Below are 25,885 nucleotides of genomic sequence, written 5' to 3' on the forward strand. Positions count from 1 at the left end.
TAAAATAATAGAGGCCAGAGCTTGGCAGTGGGTCCATCCCCCCCTACGCTAGGTGGCAGTGCTCCTCGTGTAAGAGCCCAGTTGGGACACCTGCAGGGGTGCTAGGGACATGGAGTCCGGGGGTGTAGCCCTGTGGGAGACCCTTGGGATCAGCAGAGGGCGCTGTCTGGGGAGGTCACCTCTACTTTTTCTAGGACCCGGAAGTGGGGACAGAAGGAATCTTGGGTCCGACCTAAAAGGAGGAAGGATAAGAAGATCATTTATGGTGTAGTTGGTGGTTTACTGTTATTATTATTATTGTGATTGGACATGAGGATCGAGAGAAGGTGCCTGAGAAAACAATACAAAACTTTCTTTTGTTCTGTTAAACGTATGGTGCATTGCTGGGACGGTGGTTTGGTGGTCACAATGTGAACATCCTGTTTGGGTCACTTTAACTTAGAGAACACCAAACAACACAAAAACCGCCATCTTTCCAGCCTGAAATTTGAAGACTTTCCCTAAGGTCACCCAAAATTTACAAAAATATAAATATTGTCACAAAAACGATCTCCGTCCACACGAGCGTTTGAACATCATTTACAAAATCATCTCTGCCCAGGCTAAAAACGAGCAAAAACGCAAATGATGTAGCTGGACACTTACAACTGGCAAGTGGGCACTGGCAAAAGTGTCCTCCATGAATGGATGGCAACGTTGGCAGTCACAGAATTTACCCCAAAACTGGAGCAACTGGTAAACGATTTGCCTTCGATAGATAGATAGATAGATAGATAGATAGATAGATACTGCGTGTGCCATTCAGACTGCACAACACACAATTTGGAGACATACAAGTAAGCAACACAACAAGCGCCATGGAAAGCAACTCCTTTAGGTTCGCTATGACCAATGTGACCAATCAGGGAACGAGACGTTGTAACGACCAATCAGAGGAGGAGTCAGAGTCTGCGTTTTCAAAACTCTCCGCCCAGCCAAACTGCAACACTGAGCCGACATTTTCAGAAACACGTGGCTCTGGAGAGGCTTTTCAAAAGCCTCCTTTCCTGGGGTTACAAATACCGGGGTAGAATGGACAACATGTGACAATGGAGACTGACGTCTGTGTTTTTAAAGAAAACCCAATAGTGTGGATATTCAATGGAAGACAAAAAATCAGCAAATATCCTTGACTATGGTGCCCGTCAAAGGAGGGCTGGACAATCTCGATAAAGTCGCAGCTACAAGAAGAAGTCCGAGCGCTCGCCATGTTCTGCAACACAATTGGTGTTTCTTCCCACAAGTCCTTTGTGATTTGAAGTGAGCCAAACCAAGCAGGAGGAGCTGGAGGTGGCAGCTTTTGGATGGGAACGAGTGACTCTGCTCACAGAAAGATGGCGCCATATTCCCCACACGCCATCATCTGCCTGCAGCGCTTCTAAGGGCTGACCACTCCAAAGTGACAGAAGAGGAGGAAATGCCAGTTCTGCCCACCACAACAGAACCAGGAAACCAGCACAACCGGCAATGAGTACAAGGAGTAGATCTACAAAGGCCACACATTCCAAGATTTCCAGCTACCGTCCTTCACAGAAGGAGGCGACTTTGATGTTATTAATGATTGTGCGATGGTATCGGTGAAGGTTAAAGGTCATTCTGTTGTTGTTAATCTGGCTGGAGTGCCAATTGGGGGGGGGGGGGGGCGACATCACACAGGTGCAAAGCAGATCAGAGGTGGGGTACACTTATTGTACGCATGAGTGAAAGGTCTGCTCACGGCTCACACACTGGTCTCACAAAGTATCATGGGCCGCTGGGAAAAAAAAATAAAAATGTTCATCTATGCCAGCCAAACCGTGAATTTCCAGGAGAATGTTCGTCGATCACGGTCACAAGGGAACTCGGCAAATTTGCTGCTGAAGAAGTGCTTTGACAAATTTTGCCAGTCAGAACTACTGAGGAGTAAGAAGTGGTTTTGGGGTGCAAGATGCTCTAATCCCCAAAAGTCAAGTGAAAAGATTTCCCCTCAAGGATTAATAAAATTTAGCATTAAAAAAAAAGGTTTAGGGGAGGGTCAGAAGAAACCCCCTGTCTATGCAGTCACGTTTCACAGTACCAGGGTTTGATGGGAGTTTATCCATTGTGACAAAACAAGACTCCAGACACGATAAAGGTTTGGGGCAGCCACCCGTATAACATGAATTGTAAGACCAGAGTCCTTTACAAGACTGAGTGCAAAACAGAACGGAAATCCAGAGGAGGGGACAGAGGCTTTATGGGGGGGGTCTGGGGGAAGTGACGTCGTCCTCGGGCCTGGGACCAGAAGTGACGTCGTCCTCGAGCCTGGGACCGGAAGTGATGTGCTCAGAGTTGAGGCGCCGGCTACTGGTGGGATTTCCCGGGAAACGTCTGCAGGAGACTTAGAAAAAGAGTCCGTGCCATGGCGGACGTGTTAACAGTATTCTTTAAGCCCTTCTGCTGCTGCCTATTGGCACGTGTGTGACACTGTAGATGATTTGGCCGTTTGAACCTTAACGGTGTGCGACTTTACATGTGAATGCTGGAATGTTTAGCGTCTTAGCTTTGAGACAAAAGGAGTGCGGAGTGCTTCAGTAACTAAAATGAACTTCTGGATTTGGATCCACTTGCGTGTATCATGACGCCAGGGGGCGTGCTGCATGTTGGTTGGACTTGCGAGTCAGAACAATATGACGATGACGACGACGACGACTACTACATTACTGTCCCTGTAGAACCGAGCTTAATGCTGGGTGCTCAGAGTCAGGACTGTGTTTATAAAAACTGACGTCAAGTGAATTAAACTGGTCCAAGTCACCTCAGAGGAACAAACCAACCACTGGAAGACGTGCAGAAGGGAGCCTAGCAAAGTAGACAACACATGAGCATGGCAGAGTGGGCACGAGCACACACAGCAGACCCCTCGAGACAGCAGGAAATCCCCCCTTCTGTGGCGGCAGACACTCACCTGCCTCTCGCTGAGGTTGGCCTGCAGTAAGGTGTCCATGAAAATGTGCTGAGGGGAGCTTGTTCCTTTCCTCTCCTTGATTATGTCCTTCATCACCGTCTCCACGTACATCACAGCTGTGGACCCAAATACAGAAAATGACAGGAGGCCTTAAACTGTTGAGGGGGCTTCAGGCAGGCGTGAGCCTCAAGGATCATCAATAACCTGCACAGGAGCCCACGTCTGCCAGTCAAGCTTTATATCATGGCATCAGCGGTGTGTAATATTAAGGTAAAATGCACGATAAACCATGAAGATCCTGAGACAGGTGGCACAGCCTGCAATAGTCCAGACCCCCAATCGGAAGAAAAACCAAATCAAGTGAAGGTCCACCTAAGAGGAGCGGCAGCACAGCACCAGCAGGAAGGACAGCGTTTTAGTGTTAGGGTCACCCTGTTCGCCCCTTTTACCTGCATGAATTTGAGGTACCGCGGGGCTCAGCATCTCTCCAGTTCGGAGACCCCCGGTATAATCGGACTGAAGAACAGAACAGGCATTACTGTCCGAGTGTTAGAGACCTGCAAATCATGAAGCTAGTGCCATAGACAAAAACCAAACTGTGATGCCCAGTGCATTGGCACCACAGCACAGGGTCAGACACCGGGCACCTGGAGCTGTACATTTACATTTACATCATTTAGCAGACGCTCTTATCCAGAGCGACTTACAACAGTGTTTGTTAGTTTTTTTTTTTGTAGACTGTAGACGAGCGACTTGACCAGGGGATGCAAAAACACAGACGATGATGATGAGGGTTCAATAAAAACAAAAAACTATTTACAGTAATGTAATGTCAGATATGTCAAGTTCAATACCAGTCACAAGGTGCCACTGTACACACAGTAATGAGAGTGACGCCAAAGTGATGAGAAAATCCAACAACAACAAACAAAAAGCCTTTTCTTCCTCTTCCTCCTCCTCCTTCTTCTTCTTCTTCAGTAGACAGTCCATGGAGGACGGACAGAAATATAATCAAAAACAAAAATTATTCACAAAGACAATAATGAAAGAATGAGCTCCCACAAACCCAGATGACTTCCCCCCAAAAATATCTCCAAACCACAAGTCAACTGTCCTCGCTAATATGTCCGACCTTAACGCACTCCCCACTCGGCAGTAAAGAGCCGTCTGCAAGTGTAAAGAGCAGTGACAAGGCCGGCCAGGACTTCAGCTTTATATCGCTAGCCAATCACTGCTCAGGTCTCCTGGGGTTGACCAATAGCAGGCAGCATCCTCTTTTTAGGTGCAGGGTCACGATATCACACCTTCCCCTAAACATGCCGTGCCCGCTGCTGGTTCACCTCTGCAGGTAAAGAACGCGGTCATCTTTCATCTCTCCCACTCCGGCGTTTCACCCTCCTTTGTATTCTCTCTGCCGGCAACTTCTTCATCTCAGCACTCTTGATGTTTTCCCCCCAGCAGTGGCTTCAGGCACACACTCGGCTGTCAGGCCGCTTCAATCTGAAAGTACGCCTGGGGATGATAAAGCGGCATCGGGCACACACCTGGGCATCGTGCCCCTTCAAAGCTGGAGAAGCCCTCTGACTAGCAGGCCTTTGAATCAGAGGGGCGACTCGCAAGGGAACACCAAACGCCAGTTCAACCTCACGCCACCATCACCACATTCTCCCTTGCTAGAGAACTAAAACAGGTAAAGAAATGTGTAACTATTTAACTGAACGCGATAAAATAAAAATGGCTACAATACATGAAACACTACTTTGAAATGGTCTGCTGACTCAGCTTATCATACAAACACAACACAACTTTCAAAATCACACAAGCTGTTAGCGCTAGGAGCGTACATTAGAACAATCAGGACGAGGAGGACGGGCCATTCAGGCCAACAGAGCGCGCCAGTCCTGTCCAGCTGTAGAGTCCAAAGTCACATTAAGTCCAGTTCTGAAAGTCCCTAAAGTCTCACTGTCCACCACACGACTTGGTCTCTTATTCCAGATGTCTGTGCGAAATTTACCTTCACAAGTCTCCAGCTGTGTCCCCGTGTCCTTGATGAACTCATTTTTAAGTCACCGTCTTGATCCACTGGACTAATGCCCTTCATCATTTTAAACACTTCAGTCAGTCAGGTCTCCTCTTCATCACTGTGAAGGCTCAGCTCTTTTAATCTTTCCTCCTAACTCATCCTCTGTAGCCCTGAATCAGCCGAGCTGCTCTTCTCTGGACCTTCTCTAGTGCTGCTACGTCCTTATGGAGACCCAAACTGCACCTACTACTCCAGATGAAGCCTCACCAGTGTGTTATAAAGCTTGAGCAGAACCTCCTGTGACTTGTACTCCACACATCAAGGCGCTATATAACCTGACTTTCTGTTAGCCTTCTTAATGGCTTCTGAACACTGTCGGGACGTTGATAGCTTAGAGTCCACTACGACTCCTCAATCCTTCTCATAAGGTGGACTCTCAGTTTTCTGACCTCCCATTGTGTATTGAAAATAACATCAAGACGAGTTCTGAAGGTCCCTAAAGTCCTACTAACCACATCACTACTCGGTCACTTATTCCAGATGTCTGTGGTTCTCTTCCTGACGTTTGTGTGATATTTCCCCTTCAGAAGTTTCCAACTGTGTCCCCGTGTTCTTGATGAACTCATTTTAATGTCACCGTCTCAATCCACTGCACCAATTCCCTTCTTAATTTTAAACACTTCAATCACTCAGGTCTCCTCTTCTTCTCCTGTAAAGGCTCAGCTCTTTTCATCTTTCCTCATAACTCATCCCCTGTAGCCCTGAATCAGCCTTGTTGCTCTTCTCTGGACCTTTTCTTGTGCTGTGTGAATTATGGCGCTATATAGGCGCCCGACCCGGCACAGATTCACACTGAGGCGCGTGTCAACCACACAAGACTTTTATTTTTCTTCACCTGTGGGGCACATCTTTCCCGTGAACCCCACAGGCAATACACAGTCTCAAAAGCACTCACAGTAATCTTCTTCTGGCACCACCACTCCTTCCAGGCAACCTCATCCTCTTCCTCCCGATTCTGGCTGTTGAGTGGTGGATGTTGACCTTTTTTATAGCCCACCCAGAAGGGCTCCAGGTGCTTGATCACCTGTGTCTAATTGCACTTCCGGGTGGGGCTGTAGAGGTGTCCATAATGGCTCCAGCATCCATGCAGCACCCCCTGGCGGCCATCCCAGATCCCCACAGGGTTGTGGAGAACTCCATCTCCCATGGAACCCTGCGGGAAACTGAGGCACCATCGTCAGCCAGGGATACTGCCACGAAGCGTCCCGGGGAGGTAGTGAGACGCCCATGGTTGCTCCCCTGGAACATATGTAGAAGGGGGGACCCGGCTGCCCGCCACAGCTGCTACAGTGCATCCAGAAAGTATTCCCAGCGCATCACTTTTCCCACATTTTGTTATGTTACAGCCTTATTCCAAAATGGATTAAATTCATTTTTTCCCTCAGAATTCTACACACAACACCCCATAATGACAACGTGAAAAAAGTTTATTTGAGATTTTTGCATTGTTGAGGACCAGGCCAAAGGGACACCCACGTGACATCTGGCTGCGGCAGATAGATGGGTGAGACTGTGTCTGCCTGGGGGTTTGCCAACCAGGATCCTGAGCCGTGTCGTGGTGTGGTGTACCAGTGCAGGCTCCCCAGGCTGACCTGTGCTTTGGCAGAAGGCCCCCGTCCCACCTATGAAGACGGGTGAGTTACCCCAGAGTGGACAACCGCATTGAAATATTTCAGATTTATTTCGTTATTTTATCCATGAGATGGCAGCATAATACTGTCCTGAGAATTAGTCAGGCTTAAGACGGATCATTAAACATCACCCCGAGTCGGACTCGGGAAGAATCGGAACTGCATACAATTAAAAAGGCCAGGTAACACTCGGGGTTAACGCCAAGGAGGTTAAAGAAGAATGTGTTCAAATATATACCGGGCATAACGTAACTGTGCCAACTCTTGTGCCAGCCGTGGATGACATCAGCACAGCGTTAGTAGCATTATGAGCTGGCATTCCATCATTCAAATGAGCAGCTTCAGTGCCAGCCAATAAAACGAGGTCACATGACCCTTCTGAGGATAGCAAGCGAACTACAAGAGAACCGAAATGAGCAAAACTCCGCTGGGCCGATGCTGGCAAACACTGCCCAGCTCTACAAGAAATGCTGCAGCTGGCACCCCCCTGCCACCTCCACAACCACACTTGTCTGGCAGGAACAGCTCCACTGCCACCTTTGTCTCCCTAGCCTGTGCCACTCCCTGTGCCATCTGTGAGATGCCAACATGCGGCGGCGGAGGTGCTCAACATACCCTTCTCGTACTGTGCCTTCCTTGTCGAGCTCTTCTCAAGAGACCCATCGAGAAAGCCTTTTCCAATCTCTGACCAGATCTGCCCAAGAAAGCAAACAAAAAGTCAGCACCGGAGCTGAACCCACCCACCGCCTCGGACGACAGTGCCCGCTCTCCCCAAGCACCGACTCACCGTGTCGTGGTTTTTACGAAATTCAATCACTTCCCGGTCTTCTATGAATCTGCTGCCCATGGTTGTTTGGGTGACCGCTTTCATGGCAAAGCCTAACAGGTGCTGACACAATGGCACATGTTGGGAAGATGGGTAGGATGCCCACTTGTCCACCAGTTCATCAGCCAGCTGCAAAAACAATTCAAAATGAGCCTTGAGGTTGCATAGTCTGGGGTCATGACGGCAACGTCACACACAGCCAACAGGCTTTACGGGGGACCTCGGGGGGTCTGCCAATCACTTACCTTGTTCAGGAGAGAGAAGTTGCTCTGGAGAGTTTTGCTGACCGCCGTCTCGTGCATCTTCTTCCGAACGATGCCCTCTGTACCATCACTGGCATGATAGCCCAACAAGGGCTTCAGCACGGTTTCAAAAGGATCCACTGCAGAGAGGCAGGAAGAGGGTGAGACGACACGAGCAGGAAAACCCAAACTTGGAAAGCAGCTAACGAGGAAGAGGGGCTGAATGACTGGCACAAGCTCTGCAGGGTCTTCAGGGCAGAGGCATAGTGGGTTCAGAGGACCTGCTGACCAAATCCACACACTGCAGGAGTCGCCACCCTGGCGCATTGACTCTTATCTACAGTAACTTGGAGGAGTTGGCACAGTGCTTTATGTTCACACTGTAATAGAGGGTCTCACTGATTAGGGACATACTGGCAGGGTGAGCGAAGCTGAGGGGAAGACTGGCATAGCAGCAATGGTGGGGAGCAAAAGGGAGACCTACATAAGAGCAGGGGAAGGGACTGGGGGTCCATGGTAGAGTACTTTCTGTGTAAAATGACAGGCAAGACTGGCATAAGAGGGGGGGGGGGATTCGTCCAGTCAATTTCATCGGACTTGAAATGATAGACAAGAATGACAAAAAAAAATAGGGGGTTGAGGGGGCATCAGTGCTGGCATGGAGGAGATCTCATCAAGTCGAAGATGATGGGCAAGACTGGCACTATACAGAGATGGGGGTGGGAGTTAGGGGTGGCGTCAAAATGACAGTTGTGTGTCTTACTTTACTGAAATATCTGGATGGGCTTCTGGGACAGCTCAGCAAACAAGCAGGGTGGGCTGAATGGCCTCCTCCCGTTTGTCGAATTTCTTCTGTTCAAAGATATTTCAAATTGTCCGCATCCTTCTGTGTGTGTGGGCAGGGATTACCAGTCATGGAGTTTAGTTTTTGGCCAGTGTGGGGTACCCAGGACTGCAAGGTTGCCACCCCCCGTAAAGACAGCTCTGCTCACTGGCATGTAGATTCTACGTCAGGGGTCTCGGCATGCGGCGTGGCTAATGCGTGTGTTTGTTCTCACCATTTTGTTAATTAGCTGCCAATTCCTGCTATCGATGGACCACCCGTTGCCGCTCCGATTTTAACGGACTCACTCACTCAGACTCCCAAAACCGAGCCGCTTATTTGTTATTTTAACACCCAGAGCCAAAATGACATTTGGGAGCAGAAAGGATCTTAAATGTCTGGTGGATGAGAGCAAACGCACTGCACAGCCCCAACGCGGGGGCTCACATTCACTTCCTGGAGGGCCACAGTTGCTTGAGGTTTTTGCTGCAACCAGTTTTATCATTTGAGTTCAGTCCTTGCCATTAAGGATACGCTTTACTTTATTTAATTACACACACGGGCAAAATTGTTGGTAAGAAAAACGAAGAACCCCCCCCCCCCCCCCATATTGTCTGTAAACGAACTTGAAACAGAAGGCATCGGCCCCCCCAGCGTCAACAGAATCCGATTCAACAGAAGGTTTCAAAACGGCTTGAACACAAATGATGGGACTCTTCACCTCATATTTAGTTGCCCACCCTTTAGAGTTTGCACTCCCTGAACACCAGCGATTCCTGGGGGTCTCCATGAGACGTCTGTCACCTCTCCACAGGTCAGTCGGCCCACTTGTCCTGAGCAAACTGCTCCATCGGTGTCGGTGTGAAGGGGGTCTTCTCCAGGTGGCAGGCATCTCCTAGAAGGCCAAGTCACAACAGTCCAATGTTTTGTTCTCAGCCATTCTTGGGGGCTTTGGGCTCCTAAACCTATTGGGGGGGTCCATGGCCTGTGACTGAGACAGAGTTTTCTGACATCGGGCAGGACGTTTTGCTCCAGAATGTCTTGGAGGTCTTGAGATTTCGTTGTTCCCAGCACAGACTCAGGGCACCCCATGCCAGACGCAGCACAGCAGCAAGCCCCCTTCATGTTTCACAGTAGCTATGGTGGTCTTTTCCTTTGTCATCAGTAGACATTGAGCTGATGTGACCTGCCAAGAAGCTCCACTGTGGCCTCTCAATACGCATTTGAGCAAATTCACTCTGGAGTCCTGCTGGGTTTTCTTCATGTCATTTGAAAAGTGATGGATCAGACCCCGATGGACCCCCACCTTGGAGGTCGGCTTGTATCTCTTTGGGAGTCGTCCTCGGCTTTATGTCTGCCATTCTCGCTCTCCTTCTGCCCATTCTGGGGTCAGCCGCGTCCAGGGAGGTGGGCTACAGTCCCAGGGTCCTTAAACTTCAGAAACAGAATATTTGACGCTGTGGTCACTGCTTGGAGATGGTGGTCTTCTAGTCTTTGTCTTTGACATGCTGGTCTCTCCTTTCCTTTCTGATCTCCTCAGACGACTCTCGCCTTTGCTTTCTCTGCTCCGTGTTCACTGTAGGTGGGACCGACGATGACACCAAACCGCAGAGTGACGTCTTCTCTCCATTTAGAGGCTGAATGACTGATTGCACAATTGGAGACACACGCGTGTGATACGAATTCAAGAAAACGCCACTCAAGTCCAAAGATTTAGGGTCTTTTCTAGGGGGTCCCAAAAAAAAGAGTCCAGACCACTTTAGAAGATCTTCATGGAATAAGCAACACTCGGTCTCTCGTCACACTTGTTTCGCTTTACATGGTGACACACCACAGGCATGCAGGTAGCCAGGGGACCACTGCTTTTCACTCTGTCCCTTTTCAGGGGGCTCACAGCGCTTTCTCAATGAGCGGCAAGGAGGCTGACCAGTTTGTCCACCTTTGGCTCAGTAATGCAGAGTATGCAAGTTTAGCAACTGTAATCAAAAAACAAAAAAAAAAAAAAGGGACTGGAAAAAAAACCCACCAGTAACGGAGTTTGGGACCCCCCTTTCAAGACACTATGGGGAGCTGCAGAAGGCGTATCTAGCAACAGTTACAACAGAATGACTGAACTGGGCAAAAATGGCACAAGGTGTTGTGCCCAGCAGGGGGCGTTAGCTCCCTGGGAATGAGTTCCTTTGTAATTGTGGTGTGTTACATAACCTGAAATTACTTACAGTGGGCACCGAAAAGAATCCCCCCTTCGAAATATTCCCATTTTATTTGCTTTCCAGCCTTAAATGTAAACACAAACTCAGATTTCTTCCCAGCTTTACGTACTCAATGCCACCTCAAACATAAAAACAAGAAAGGCGGCACGGTGGCGCAGTGGGTAGCGCTGCTGCCTCGCAGTTGGGAGACCTGGGGACCCGGGTTCGCTTCCCAGGTCCTCCCTGCGTGGAGTTTGCATGTTCTCCCCGTGTCTGCGTGGGTTTCCTCCCACAGTACAAAGACATGCAGGTTAGGTGGATTGGCGATTCTAAATTGGCCCGTGTGTGTGCTTGGGGTGTTTGTGTGTGTGTCCTGCAGTGGGTTGGCACCCTGCCCAGGATTGGTTCCTGCCTTGTGCCTTTGTTGGCTGGGATTGGCTCCAGCAGACCCTCGTGACCCTGTGTTTGGATTCAGCAGGTTGGAAAATGGATGGATGGATGAAAAACAAGAAATCCTGAGATTAATAAAGGATCAGCCCCCCCAAAGTCAATGTCATTTTGTTGACCCCCCCTTTGCTTTAAGGACAGCCCTGAGTCTGTTGATTCTTCTCTATCAGCTTTGCACATCTAGATTGAGCCCACTCAATATTTGCCCCCCACTCTTCTTTACAGTTTAACTGTTGAAGTTCGGTCACATTGGATGGTGAGCGTCGGTGGTCTGCTATCTTCAGATCTTTCCACAGATCTTCACTATGATTGAGGTCTGGGCTCTGACTGACCACACCAGGACATTCACTTTTTTCTCCTTCAGCCCCTGTGTGGTCCATTTTGCTGTGTGCGTCAGGTTGTCATCGTGTTGAAAGGTGAACATTCTGCCCATCTTCAACTGTCTGGCAGAGGGTAGCAGGTTTTCCTCAAGAATTTGATGGGATTTTGCCCCATCCATTTTTCCTTCTACCCTAACGAGAGCCCCAGGCCCCCCACAACAGGATGCTGCCCCCTCCATGCTTTATTGTAGGTATGGTGTGTTGTGGATGGTGAGCTGCATTGGTGGACTGTTTGGTGTTGAGGCCAAATAGTTTGATTTTGTTCTCATCTGACCATAAGACCTTATTCCACTTGGCATCAGAATCTTCAAAGTGCATTCTGGGAAAGCTCAAACAAGACTTAATGTGGCCTTTCGTGAGAAATGTGACCCTCCTGAACAAGCCACCATTGTGGAGCACTTATGAAATTGTTGTCACCTGCACACCATTAATGACCACTCTGTCCCATCAAATCCTGGAACTCCTTCAGAGTGGCCATTGGCCTCTCAGTCGCCTCTCTTACCAGTTACCTCTTTGCTCTTCCATCCAGTTTGGAGGGTCCTAGTCGTACCAAACACTTCTTTATGATGGACTTTACTGAGCTCCTTGGGATTGATGAAGCCTTTGAGATGTTTTTGTCTCCATCTCCTGCCTTATGTCCGTCCACAACTCTGTCCCTGAGATCTTCTGAAAGTGTCTTGCCACCCACAGTCAGTTGTGTGCTGTCAGTGGCACTGCCAAGCAAGGGAATGAATGAGCCAGGAACAGCTTCACTAATCCCACTCATTACAACTGAGCACAGCCAGTAACCGCAATGGAAATGGGGGGCACTGACACCTGATGGAGTTTGGGGGGCTCATTTATTCATCTCAGGATTTCTTGTTTTTGATTTTTTTATAATTCTTCTGAACTGTAGCTGTGATTTCTTTCACTTGGATGTTTGAGGTGGCATTGAGTAAGTGAAGCTGGGAAGAAACCTGAGTTTGTGTTTACATTGAAGGCTGTGAATCACATACTTTGCTTGGTTTAATGTCGGCTCACGCTGCATAACAGAAGCCATGACTAGCTCCAGTCCGGGAGTGGGGGTCCGAGGCGTAGGGTCTGTCAACCTCGTCGGTGCAGCGGAAGGATTTTCAGGATCGGATGACGTTGCCTCCCATCCGTCTGTCCGTCTGTCGGCTTCAAGGGTGTGTTTGGCTGTTTCCAAGGCTTTATTATGGTTTTCTCCACATGCAGACCCCCATTTAGGTGAACATGCAATTCCAAACAAGCCAACGGAGCTTACACAAGGATACGATTCTGTGCTGGCGTGACGGACACAGCATCTCATAGTCTGACAGTCCAGGGTGTCTCATGTGGTGGACCCCGGTGCTAAATCTGGCCCTGTGTCAGCTGGGCACGTGAGCAGAGAAAGCAGATTTATGAGGTGGACTTGCAGAGAACACAGTGACGTAGTAAACTTGTACACTCATTACAGACGACGGATGGGCGCATGCAAAAGTGCGTTTAAGATACTCACATAAAATAAGAGGAACAGAAGAAAAAAAAAACTCAACTCTGAAATTCTGAGACCCCCTGCCCGCCCCTGAGTGCCCAGACTTACTGGTCCGGTTGGGATTGCTGTGCTGCTGCAGAAGCTCAAGAGAGCCCAGGCTGACCACCAGACGTCTTCCAAACCAGAAGGAAGCAGCCGCGCCATAGCGCTCGTGCAGCGCCACCAGGAAGTCGTGAAGGCCGCCCCGGTTCACAATGTCTGGCAGGTTCCCGTCTCTGAGGAGAAGCAGAGATTAACAGACGTGAGTAACGGCATTCCACCTTGTGCCCTGACAAAGTCCGAGTGCCCCCATTGGTGCCCTGCTGCACTCGCCAACAAAGGAGTGGACCTGCATGACAGAGCGTCACCAGCTCACACGCCCACGTGTTCTGATGAGCCCCTCAACATACAGGGGGGTCTCCACACTCCCACCCTGGACTTACTTCTCTTCCGTTGGTGTGAGGCCAGGAATTCCCAGAGCTGTTCTTGATGCCTGAAATGAGGGAAAAGTTGAGTCAATGAAGCGTCCTCTCATGTCTGGTGGGTCTCAGACCCCTTAGAACTAACAGACTCAAGTCTTTAGAGGGGTCAGCCTTCTGAAATGAAACACATTGAGGACGAACAAAGTCACTCCTGGGCTCGGACAGAGCAGGCCGGCAGTGCAAGGAGAGCCGTCCACATCTGTCAAGAGGACATCACGACGAGGGCCAAGCGATAGCAACTGAATGGCACCGTAGAGGGGACGACTCGCGGGGGGCCACAGCAAAAACGCACAAAATATCTCAGAATTACTGGACAGCTGCAGGAGTGGGTGGACCACCCTGAGGAACGAAGGTCACTGACTTAGAAGACTGGCGTCCTTCAACATCTGTAATAAGATGCTGCAGATGTTCTATCAGGCGGTTGTGGCGAGCGCCCTCTTCTACGTGGTGGTGTGCTGGGGAGGCAGCATAAAGAAGAGGGACGCCTCATGACTGGACAAACTGGTGAGGAAGGCAGGCTCTATTGTAGGCACGGAGCTGGACAGTTAGACATCTGTGGCAGAGCGATGGGCGCTGAGCAGACTCCTGTCAATCATGGAGAATCCACTGCATCCACTGAACAGGATCATCTCCAGACAGAGGAGCAGCTTCAGCGACAGACTGCTGTCACCGTCCTGCTGCACTGACAGACTGAGGAGATCGCTCCTCTGCCACACTATGCGACTCTTCAGTACCACCGGGGGGGTAAACATTAACATTATATAAAGTTATTGTCTGTCTGTATACCTGCCTGGCACTCTCCACCTGGCACTCTTTAACTTGCACTGTGTTGTTATCACTCTTTAATTTAATATTGTCTTTATCAGTATGCTGCTGCTGGACTATGGGAATTTCCCCTTGGGGATTAATAAAGTGTCTATCTATCGTTAAAAATGGACAGATGGATTGCTATGGTGGGGGTACAAATGGGGGGGAATACCCTCCAAAATATTCACAAAAACAAAACTATGTCTCCAGCTGTACTTACTCAACGTGAATAGCAACAGTTCAGAAAAAAATACTCAAAAAATAAAAACCCAGAATCACTGAAATGGTTAAAGGGGGACCCCCGTGTCTGGACCCCGTTTGGAAAATGGCCTTGCATGTGCCATACATATTTTTTCTACCCACCAAGGTTAAAGAAGTCCACTTCAAATTTATAAGTAAACGTTACTGGAAGAAGAAGAAGAAAAAGGAAAAAAAGAAGGAGAAGGAAAAGAAGAAAAAGGAGAAATAGGAAGAAAAAGAAAAAAGGAAGAAGACAAAAAGGAGAAGAAAAAGAAGGAAAAAAATAGAAGGAAAAAGAAGAAAAAGGAGAAGGAAAAAGAATAAAAAGGAAAAAGAAAAAGGAAGAAAAAAGGAGAAGGAAAAGAAAAAAGAGAATAAAAAGAAAAAGAAAAAAGGTGAAGAAGAAAAATAGAAGGAGAAGAAAAAGAAAAAGAAAAGAAGAAAAAGACAAAAAGGAGAAGAAAAAGGAAAAGAAAAATAGAAGGAGAAGGAAAAGAAAAAGAAAAAAGAAAAAGGAAAAAGAAAAAGGAAAAGAAAAATAGAAGGAAAAGAAAAAGAAGAAAAAGACAAAAAGGAGAAGAAAAGGAAGGAAAAGAAAAATAGAAGTAGAAGAAAGAAAAAAGCATAAAAAGGAATAAGAAAAAGGAAGAAAAAGAAAAAAGGTGAAGAAGGAAAAGAAAAATAGAAGGAGAAGAAAAAGAAGGAAAAAGAAAAAGGAGAAAGAGGAAGAAAACAAAAAGGAGAAGAAAAAGAAGGAAAAGAAAAATAGGAGAAGAAAAAAACAAAAAGAAAAAGAAAAAAGGAGAAGAAGAAGGAAAAGCAAGTGTCATCCACTACCACCCGACTCGGGCTCAGGAACAACTGCAGCGCCCCCTGGCGGCACCCGCCGGATCCCAACAGGGTTGTAGAGAACTCCATTTCCCATGGAGCCCTGCAGGAATCCAAGGCACCACTGCCACCCAGGTGGGCTGCCATCTAGCGCCCTGGGGGAGGTACTGTTCAGTCCATACTTGTTCCCCCAGACCACCTATAGAAGAGGCGTCCGCCACAAAAGTACAAAGACGTACAATAACACATTGAATTTATATATAGCGCCTTTCCCATGCTCAATGTATAACGTCCAGAGTGTGTAGCGTTGTGCTGGTCAGATCTACGGACGAGCGGACAGGACTCATAATTCCTCCTTTGCTTTTACTTGTAAAGATGAGCTCATCAGGCAGAGAACAGCTTGTGGTCCAGAAGGGGCAAGACACCAAACAGAAAATGTGCATCTTTGAGACCCCCCCACCCCCCCATCATGTCTGATGCGGCTCCTCACAAACTTACGACATTAAAACTCCACAAACGTCAAGCCTGCAGAGATGGTAGCAGCAACATCACCGCGAGTACGGAGAAACTCGTATGTAAATGTCCAAGTGACGCGTTTGAATAGGGGGGTCGGCCCTCGCAATTCGTGGGTTTGTGATCCACCGATCTGAGAGTTTGTCATCGATAATTAACTGGAAATCATTCTGCAAGTTTTGCGACCCCCTGCTTAAAACCACAGATGACGCTGAAGCAGCGCTACTTAAATGGACCACAAATCCCAGCAACCCCGGGAGTTCGGTGTCATTGGGCAGGGACTGCTGCGTAAAGGCACACGTTTTACAAGTGGGCCATAATAAAGTGACAGGGCCACACTCGGTGGGGTCTCTTTGTGTCATCGCTTCACTGCACCCGTCGGATTGTGGCTTTCTCTGGATTTATGTTCTTGTCCTGCACTCGCTTATTTGTGTGAATCGTCAGGGTTAGAAAATGTCTTCATCTGAGGAGTGCAACCAACTTCTACAGATCTGCACAAACATCAGCATGACGGTAGGACAAAACCTTACAGGACTTTCGGGAGGCTGTTCACTTCATAACCGGACCACCGGACAGCGTACGTCGTGGGGGTCTCTTGCTTCGTTGGATTTCTTTTGTGTTGGTAATACTCATCACATTTCTCATTGACTGCTCTACAGTCGTGGCCAAAGGTTTGGAGAATGACACAAGTGTTGGTTTTCACAGAGTCTGCTGCTTCAGTGTTTTTAGATCTTTGTGTCAGATGTTTCTCTGGTGTACTGAAGTAGAATGACGAGCAGTTCAGAAGATGCAAAGGCTTTGATTGACAATGACATGAAGTTTATGTGATGCAGAGTCCAGATTTGCACTGTTGGCCCTTCTTTCTTCTGCAATTCACCCTGGCAGGCTGTCTGTCAATCAACTTCTGGGCCCAATCCTGACTGATGGCAGCTGCCCATTCTTGCAGAATCAGAATTGGTGGGTTTTTGTTTGTCCAACTGCTGCCTCTTCACCACAAGTTCTCAATGGGATTAAAGATCTGGGGAGTTTCCTGGCCATGGACCCCAGATTTCAACAACAAGAAAATACGAACACATCACCCCAGTCCTCAAGTCCTTACACTGGCGTCCAGTTAAGTTTAGGGCAGATTTCCAAATCCTCCTTTTAACATATAAAGCATTAAACGGCCGAGGTCCGGCTTACTTGTCTGAACTTATCATGACTTACAAACCTGAGTGCACATTAAGATCTCAAGATGCTGGTCTGCTTATGGTTCCAAGGATTAATAAAATAACAGTGGGAGGTCGAGCTTTTAGTTACAGGGCCCCTAAACTGTGGACTGGTCTGCCTGCTACTATAAGAGATGCCCCTTCGGTCTCAGCTTTCAAAGACTCCCCACTTCAGTTTAGCACACCCTGACTAGAGCTGCTGATTAACTGTACAGACTGTCATTGGCACTAAACCATCAGTCACATGACCGTTCTGATGTGTCACTGACCCTCACCTCTTCTGGGTACTCAAATGTGCCACTCGGTGCCACGGCCCACCTGCCAGACTAAGGTAAAGTCATCTCTGATGGAGGAACGCAGGAATCGTGGGGTAGAGGGGTCCTGTCATCGGATTGGCTGGCCCAGCTGAATGGCCAAATCCAAATCCTATTATGGGATATCATCTACCGTTGAATTCTGCTGTGTAATGGTAATATTTTATACTGTATTGATTATTTGTCCTGTTCTGTGTATTGTGTTGTGCTGACCCCCCACCTCCCTGGACAGCGGTCTCTCTCTGAACTCCCTTTCCGGAGGTTTCTTCCATTTTTTCCCTCAAGGGTTTTTTTTTTTTTTGGGAGTTTTTCTTGTCTTCTTGGAGAGTCAAGGTGGTGGTGGGGGGACAAGAGACCACGTCGGAGTTGGTTTGGTGTAACGATGATGGTGCTTAACTAAGCTGAGGAGGAGGAGGAGCGAGGGGCTCGGCGATGTTTAGATGCTCGAGAGTTCACAAGCACAAGGGGCTCCAAAACAGCCCATAAGTGCCCACCCAACGGCTTAATAAAGAAAAAGATTCATCTTCACAAAAATGCTCTGTAATAACAAGCAGCTCCATCAAGCACAAACAGCAAAAAGGAATTGTGTAAAGAAGACAAAGGCAACCCAAGGAGAACAAAGTCCCAATGTGACAGAGAGAGGAAACCCAAAAGCACTGAGCTCATCACAAAGAAACACTCACCGACTCCCAAGGGCAATCAAATGAACCGCAAGAGACTGTGGCTCATCCCCGGTGGTGATGGGCAGGTGGCCCCGCCTCTTGGGGAACCACCCACAAAACACAAGGAATGTAACCGAGGCGGCCGTCCAGAGACAAACACAAGAGCAATAAAGAGAGTCAAACGGGCACAAGACACGGGTGTGAATTCGAAGAGGCAACACAGTTACTGAGAGGAGGACACGCAACTCTGTTAGTGAAGTAAGGAGCAAAACCAGTTACGCCAGCGAGGACGGAGCTCCCAGAACCAGTTACGCCAGCGAGGACGGACCTTCCAAAACCAGTTACGCCAGCGAGGACGGGCCTCCCAAAACCACTTACGCCAGCGAGGACGGGCCTCCCAAAACCACTTACGCCAGCGAGGACGGGCCTCCCAGAACCAGTTACGCCAGCGAGGACGGGCCTCCCAGAACCAGTTACGCCAGCGAGGACGGGCCTTCCAAAACCAGTTACGCCAGCGAGGACGGGCCTCCCAAAACCAGTTACGCCAGCGAGGACGGGCCTCCCAAAACCACTTACGCCAGCGAGGACGGGCCTCCCAGAACCACTTACGCCAGCGAGGACGGAGCTCCCAGAACCAGTTACGCCAGTGAGGACGGGCCTCCCAATAATGGTGAGTGAGAAACTGAAATGAAGAAGGCCTCAGCAGCCTGCAGCAGGTCTTTGGGACCCTAAGCAGGACCACCCAAGTGCAGCTTCACTTCCTGCGAGGCTTTGGTTTTTATTTCTTTTTATTTTTTATTCACCTTCTCTAAAGTATTTTAGAAAGATAACAGATTTGTATTAGCGGGTGGCGATTTTCTTGGTTGTGAAGCCAGTTCAGCGCCTACTTTACGTATGAACTCGGACCAAGCCGATGAGACCACTGCCACGAGCGACTGTCTGCTTGAGGTGTCACTTGACGGCCTTAGCGGCTAAAGCTGTGCGAGGGGTCAGGGCCGCAAAGACCACCAACTGTAACAGAGAGCAGGAGGGGATGGAGAAACAAGACGAGAAGTAGAGAGAGTAAAAGAAAGGGGGCTGAAAGTCTCCCTAGAGTGGTGTACCTTCCATGACAGCAGGGTCACTGCAGCAAGGACCGTAGGGGGTGGCAGCCCTGGGGTCCGAGTTCAGGCGCACAGTCAAGTTGGCTAATGGCGAGCAGAGGGCAAGAGACATGAGGGCATCAAGGGGGAGCTGTGGGTCAGGGCGTCTGTGGCACCGATGAGCTCAAAGTGTCGCTTAGTGACATCAGCAGCCAGGCGGTTCAGCAGTCGGCTCACACGTCGTTTGTCAGTTTTGACTTTTCTTGTCTGCAGGGCTGTGGCGTCGACTCCTCCACTTACTCGGCGGCTCTCTTTGTAATTCGACTCGCACGTTTGCAGCGTTGACTAAAAGCACCAAACGTAAAAAGCACACGAGGTTCTTCGTCACCGCTGCCAGCGGGACGCGTCAGGTGACTCCGGTCACATTCGGGTTTACACACACGGAGGGACGTCACACATTGGATACAACTTACAAAATTATAAAAGAAGCTGAACGTCCGGCAAAAGTCTGCAAGAAAAAATAGTCGAATCAAATGAGCGTACGAGAAATCGGAAAAGAAGTCCCAACCTTCGAGTTTACACGCAGGCCGCCAGACTCGCACCCAGTGACTGAGCCTCCGCGTTTATGAGCATCGGCTCTGCACTTGGGCGTCAGCATCTACGGGACGCCCTCTTGTCAAGTCTCCGACACATCGATTAGTTAGGGATCAGATATTCAGGGTCCTCTGCGATACTCAAGTCGTGTGTTACTGTTGGCGGCCGTTCATCTTCTTAAAGGCCCAGACAGCTGAGCAACTAAACCACACGTGGAACTGCACGTCTGACAAGTTCAACGTGACTCGATGGACACAACGGAGTTACGTCGTGTTGTACCGCGGCGATGGAGACGTCGAGCTTCACCCACAAGCCGAGGGCAGGGCTGCGAGGGTCTGAGCCCCCAACCCATCTGACGTGCGTCCGACTTCTTCATTTACTGTAAGGGGCTTCTTTACTGTCCTGCCCGATGACCGCCCCGCTCAGGCCAGGGGTCTCCAACCTGTTTTCCCCCCTGAGAGCTCCTCAGGTGTTCTAACGTTTATTCTCATCGCTTATTTCAACCCAAACAAACTCAATAAGCTCGTTTTACCTGAACGTTTACAGAATGTCGGAGTCCACAACTGTGCATTAAAACATCACAAAAAATATCGAGTTCACCTGCAAGTGCGTTTTGTACGTCTGTCCGCATCTTCTAGCGTATCTCACACCGCTGAATTAAAACTAAACACACCGATCTGACTTCTTCATTTGTCACTCTGTCACATGTCACTGTGTCACTTTATTCACAGGTCCAGTCACATGTGTGACGTGTTGTTTAGGGAGTCAGATGACTGGCACTGAGCTGTGTGCTGGAGTGGAGCCCCTCAGGATCACACTTATGGAGTCCTTTAAATGTCCGTCTGTCCGTCGTGTTCTGAACTTTGACTTCATGACATTCACGTCAGACTCACAGAGGTGTGGAGACCCAAACACAGCAGACGTTCTCAGAGCTGCTTGGTGAAGATTCTCATAGTGATCTCGCTCTGCTAAGCTCCAGAAATGCTGTTGAGACTTGAACTGCACATTATGTTAAAGGTTTACTAATATATAAAATAGAAAATCCAAGGTCTCTCTGTCTGTCTGTCCGCTTTTCACAAGAGGACTACTTCACGGATTCAGATCGGGTTTCATTCTAGAATTTGCTTGAACATTCCGGTTGATTCTGTGACTTCTCTCATTGCGCTAAGAATCAGAGTTCACTTGACGTACCGATTTATTTGTGTGACTCCGAGAAACACGCAACGGGCCTTTGGGTCTCTCCTCAGTCACTCGCCAGCTTCGGGGCGCGGTCCTTAACTCCGCTTATTTGATATTTAAGATAAAGTGTTACTTAGGTCTCCATGAGTCCGAATCCGGATATTCTCTGAAGTGTCTGCCACATTAAACAGAGAGATTGCAATTCACATTAAGGATCGTGATGGGATTTTCTGGAAAGATCACCCAGCCCTAATGTGACTAATCAAGGTTTCAAATTTATGTAGGATTCATTAACCCTTTGGCGAGCTACTTGGGAAGGGGTGGCGAGTGATGTGCTGGAGACCCCTGGTTTAGATGTTTGTGTTTAAATACGCACATCTGCACAATTCTGGACCTCACACTCTGTTGTTGTGTCCTCACCTGGACAAGTCCACCCACTACTACAGTAGACCACTTAGAGCTTAGTTTGTCTCCGGGGGGAAATTTGGCTTTTGTTATGGGGGGGGGGACAGAAGCCCACCAAAGTACATCGATAGATACGAAAGGCACTATATAATAGATAGATAGGGAAAGGCACTATATAATAGAGATAGATAGATAGATAGATAGATAGATAGATAGATAGATAGATAGATAGATAGATAGAAGGCACTATATAATAGAGATAGATAGATAGATAGATAGATAGATAGATAGATAGATAGATAGATAGAAATGAAAGGCACTATATAATAGAGATAGATAGATAAAGGCACTATATAATAGATAGATAGATAAAGGCACTATATAATACAGATAGAGAAAGGCACTATATAATAGAGATAGATAGAGGCACTATATAATAGAGATAGATAGATAAAGGCACTATATAATAGAGATAGATAGATAGATAGATAGATAGATAGATAGATAGATAGATAGATAGATAGATAGATAGATAGATAGATAGATAGATAGAGGCACTATATAATAGAGATAGATAGAGAAAGGCACTATATAATAGAGATAGATAGATAGATAGATAGATAGATAGATAGATAGATAGATAGATAGATAGATAGATAGATAGATAGATAGATAAAGGCACTATATAATAGAGATAGATAGAGGCACTATATAATAGAGATAGATAGATAAAGGCACTATATAATAGATAGATAGATAAAGGCACTATATAATAGAGATAGATAGAGGCACTATATAATAGAGATAGATAGATAAAGGCACTATATAATAGAGATAGATAGATAGATAGATAGATAGATAGATAGATAGATAGATAGATAGATAGATAGATAGATAGATAGATAGATAGATAAAGGCACTATATAATAGAGATAGATAGAGGAAGGCACTATATAATAGAGATAGATAGATAGATAGATAGATAGATAGATAGATAGATAGATAGAGAAAGGCACTATATAATAGATAGATAGACAGAGAAAGGCACTATATAATAGATAGATAGACAGAGAAAGGCACTATATAATAGATAGATAGATAGATAGATAGATAGATAGATAGATAGATAGATAGATAGATAGATAGATAGATAGATAGATAGAGAAAGGCACTATATAATAGATAGATAGACAGAGAAAGGCACTATATAATAGATAGATAGATAGATAGATAGATAGATAGATAGATAGATAGATAGATAGATAGATAGATAGATAGATAAAGGCACTATATAATAGAGATAGATAGAGGCACTATATAATAGAGATAGATAGATAAAGGCACTATATAATAGATAGATAGATAAAGGCACTATATAATAGAGATAGATAGAGGCACTATATAATAGAGATAGATAGATAAAGGCACTATATAATAGAGATAGATAGATAGATAGATAGATAGATAGATAGATAGATAGATAGATAGATAGATAGATAGATAGATAGAGGCACTATATAATAGAGATAGATAGAGGAAGGCACTATATAATAGAGATAGATAGATAGATAGATAGATAGATAGATAGATAGATAGATAGATAGATAGATAGATAGATAGATAAAGGCACTATATAATAGAGATAGATAGAGGAAGGCACTATATAATAGAGATAGATAGATAGATAGATAGATAGATAGATAGATAGATAGATAGATAGATAGATAGATAGATAGATAGAGAAAGGCACTATATAATAGATAGATAGACAGAGAAAGGCACTATATAATAGATAGATAGAGATAGATAGATAGATAGATAGATAGATAGATAGATAGATAGATAGATAGATAGATAGATAGATAGATAGATAAAGGCACTATATAATAGAGATAGATAGAGGAAGGCACTATATAATAGAGATAGATAGATAGATAGATAGATAGATAGATAGATAGATAGATAGATAGATAGATAGATAGATAAAGGCACTATATAATAGAGATAGATAGAGGAAGGCACTATATAATAGAGATAGATAGATAGATAGATAGATAGATAGATAGATAGATAGATAGATAGATAGATAGAGAAAGGCACTATATAATAGATAGATAGACAGAGAAAGGCACTATATAATAGATAGATAGATAGATAGATAGATAGATAGATAGATAGATAGATAGATAGATAGATAAAGGCACTATATAATAGATAGATAAATAAAGGCACTATATAATAGAGATAGATAGATAAAGGCACTATATAATAGAGATAGATAGATAGATAGATAGATAGATAGATAGATAGATAGATAGATAGATGCACAATATAATAGAGATAGATAGAGAAAGGCACTATATAATAGAGATAGATAGATAGATAGATAGATAGATAGATAGATAGATAGATAGATAGATAAAGGCACTATATAATAGAGATAGATAGAGGAAGGCACTATATAATAGAGATAGATAGATAGATAGATAGATAGATAGATAGAGAAAGGCACTATATAATAGATAGATAGACAGAGAAAGGCACTATATAATAGATAGATAGATAGATAGATAGATAGATAGATAGATAGATAGATAAAGGCACTATATAATAGAGATAGATAGATAGATAGATAGATAGATAGATAGATAGATAGATAGATAGATAGATAGATAGAAATGAAAGGCACTATATAATAGAGATAGATAGATAGATAGATAGATAGATAGATAGATAGATAGATAGATAGATAGATAGATAGAAATGAAAGGCACTATATAATAGAGATAGATAGATAAAGGCACTATATAATAGATAGATAGATAGAGAAAGGCACTATACAATATAGATAGATAGATATACTGCATAGTGCCTCTATCTATCTATCTATTATATAGTGCCTTTCTCTATCTATCTATCTAATAGATAGAGAGATGTGTATATCATTTAAAGACATATACAAAGATATACAGACGTGAATGGTACTATATTAGATTGATGGAGATAAAAAGCACTATATAAAGTAACAGATATGAAAGGCACTATATAATAGATAGATTTGTAGGACGGGCACTACATAACAGATACATAAATAGACAGATAAGACACTATATAATAGACAGATCTGTATAAATTTCAGTACATTTGACCTTATATTGCAGGTTTTTTTAATGGACATTAAAATCGTTCAAATAACAACAAGAAAAGCGCAAAGGCGCCGATTCTCCGCGGAATTCTCGACATTGCGTGCCGCTGGTTTTCTTTTCCCGCGTGCTTTAGCTGTTGCTACTCTTGTATGCAAATAATTACTTTCTTTATTTTACTTTTTTAAACGTTTCTATATTTTGTTAGCGGATCGATTGCATTAGCGGTGTATTTTAATAGCGATGCAATAAAAAGAAAGATACGGATGGCTGTTCGTGCGCTGACTGAACCGAACACCAGCGGCGGTGGAGTGGAGCAGAGCAGAGCAGCTCACCGGACGGACTCGCGGTCCTCGACTTGCCGGCTTTACCCGCCGGTTGTGCAGATGTCTGGACTGGACTGGCTCGGCGTAGCGGCAACGTCGTAACCTCCAGAAAAGCAGCAGCCCGCCCCCCTCCATCCCAAGTCCTCCACAGAGCTCATCCATCATAATGCAAGAGTAACGCGCGGCCACAAAGCTTGCCTACCGGATACAAGTAGAGCACGGCGCCGACCAGCAGCAGCAGGAACGTGACGGCGAAGATCACGAAGTCCAGCATCGTGCCGTGCAGCGGAGTCCTCGGCGGTAACAGCAGCACCACGTCTTCACTTCCGTGTTCGACTTGCCGGCCTGAACGCGTCAGCAGCTCTGCAGGCAGCGCTGTCGATCGCCGAGCCTCGGTGTTTGAGATTTCCCAATAACGTGTGCGCGCGCGATCCAGCTGAGCTGAGTAACCCGTCAGAGAGGTGACCAGGAATCCAAAGGTCACTGAAATGAAGCTTCAGTAGCCCTCTGCTGAGATGGGACAACCTGGCAGAAGGATGACCACCTCAGCAGCACTCCATCAATCAGGTGTTTATGGCAGAGATGGAGACCACTTGTGAGTAAAAGGCAAACACGGCAGCCCAGTTGGGCTCTGAGAGCTGAGGAAAAAGACAGCAGGCCCGGTCTTAGGTATTATGGGGCCCTAGGCGAAAGGGGGGTCCAGGGGCCCTCTGAGGGGTCGGAGCCCCCCTGGAAGCTCTGCAAAATGTGTGAAAATTAGACCAAGGAGACGTTTTCTTGTAACGTTACAAGGTCATCACCCTGCGTCCCTTTTTTGTCCGGAGTAGTTAGCTGCTACAATTTAGCCAGTTTGAACTGTTAAACATGCGAGGGGAGGGGCGTGCCGGGGGCCTGGCCACCGTCGATCCGGGGACCCCCCAGACGCCGGGGCCCTAGGCGGTCGCCTACTGCGCCTATGCCTAAGGCCGGGCCTGAAGACAGGAATGGAACTCTTTGGGCA

The 25,885-nt window shown here is 46.5% G+C and overlaps 1 protein-coding gene across 1 annotated transcript in view; it reads right to left on the minus strand.

Annotated features, from left to right (window-relative positions):
- The window catches only part of LOC114655268 (cytochrome P450 20A1), a 42,086-nt gene extending 16,813 nt beyond the window's left edge, over window positions 1-25,273 (minus strand). Inside the window, exons 1-7 of the mRNA XM_028806138.2 lie at window positions 25,088-25,273; window positions 13,546-13,595; window positions 13,172-13,338; window positions 7,751-7,887; window positions 7,467-7,634; window positions 7,295-7,373; window positions 2,966-3,081 (exon numbers count right to left, since the gene is read on the minus strand). Of these exons, the coding sequence (XP_028661971.1) occupies window positions 2,966-3,081; window positions 7,295-7,373; window positions 7,467-7,634; window positions 7,751-7,887; window positions 13,172-13,338; window positions 13,546-13,595; window positions 25,088-25,159 (789 nt within the window). The 5' untranslated portion in view covers window positions 25,160-25,273. The remainder of the gene's footprint in view (window positions 1-2,965; window positions 3,082-7,294; window positions 7,374-7,466; window positions 7,635-7,750; window positions 7,888-13,171; window positions 13,339-13,545; window positions 13,596-25,087) is intronic.
- Between the last annotated feature and the right edge of the window lie 612 nt (window positions 25,274-25,885).

This window comes from Erpetoichthys calabaricus, chromosome 8, assembly GCF_900747795.2.
Source record: "Erpetoichthys calabaricus chromosome 8, fErpCal1.3, whole genome shotgun sequence".
Taxonomy (NCBI): Eukaryota; Metazoa; Chordata; class Cladistia; order Polypteriformes; family Polypteridae; genus Erpetoichthys; species Erpetoichthys calabaricus.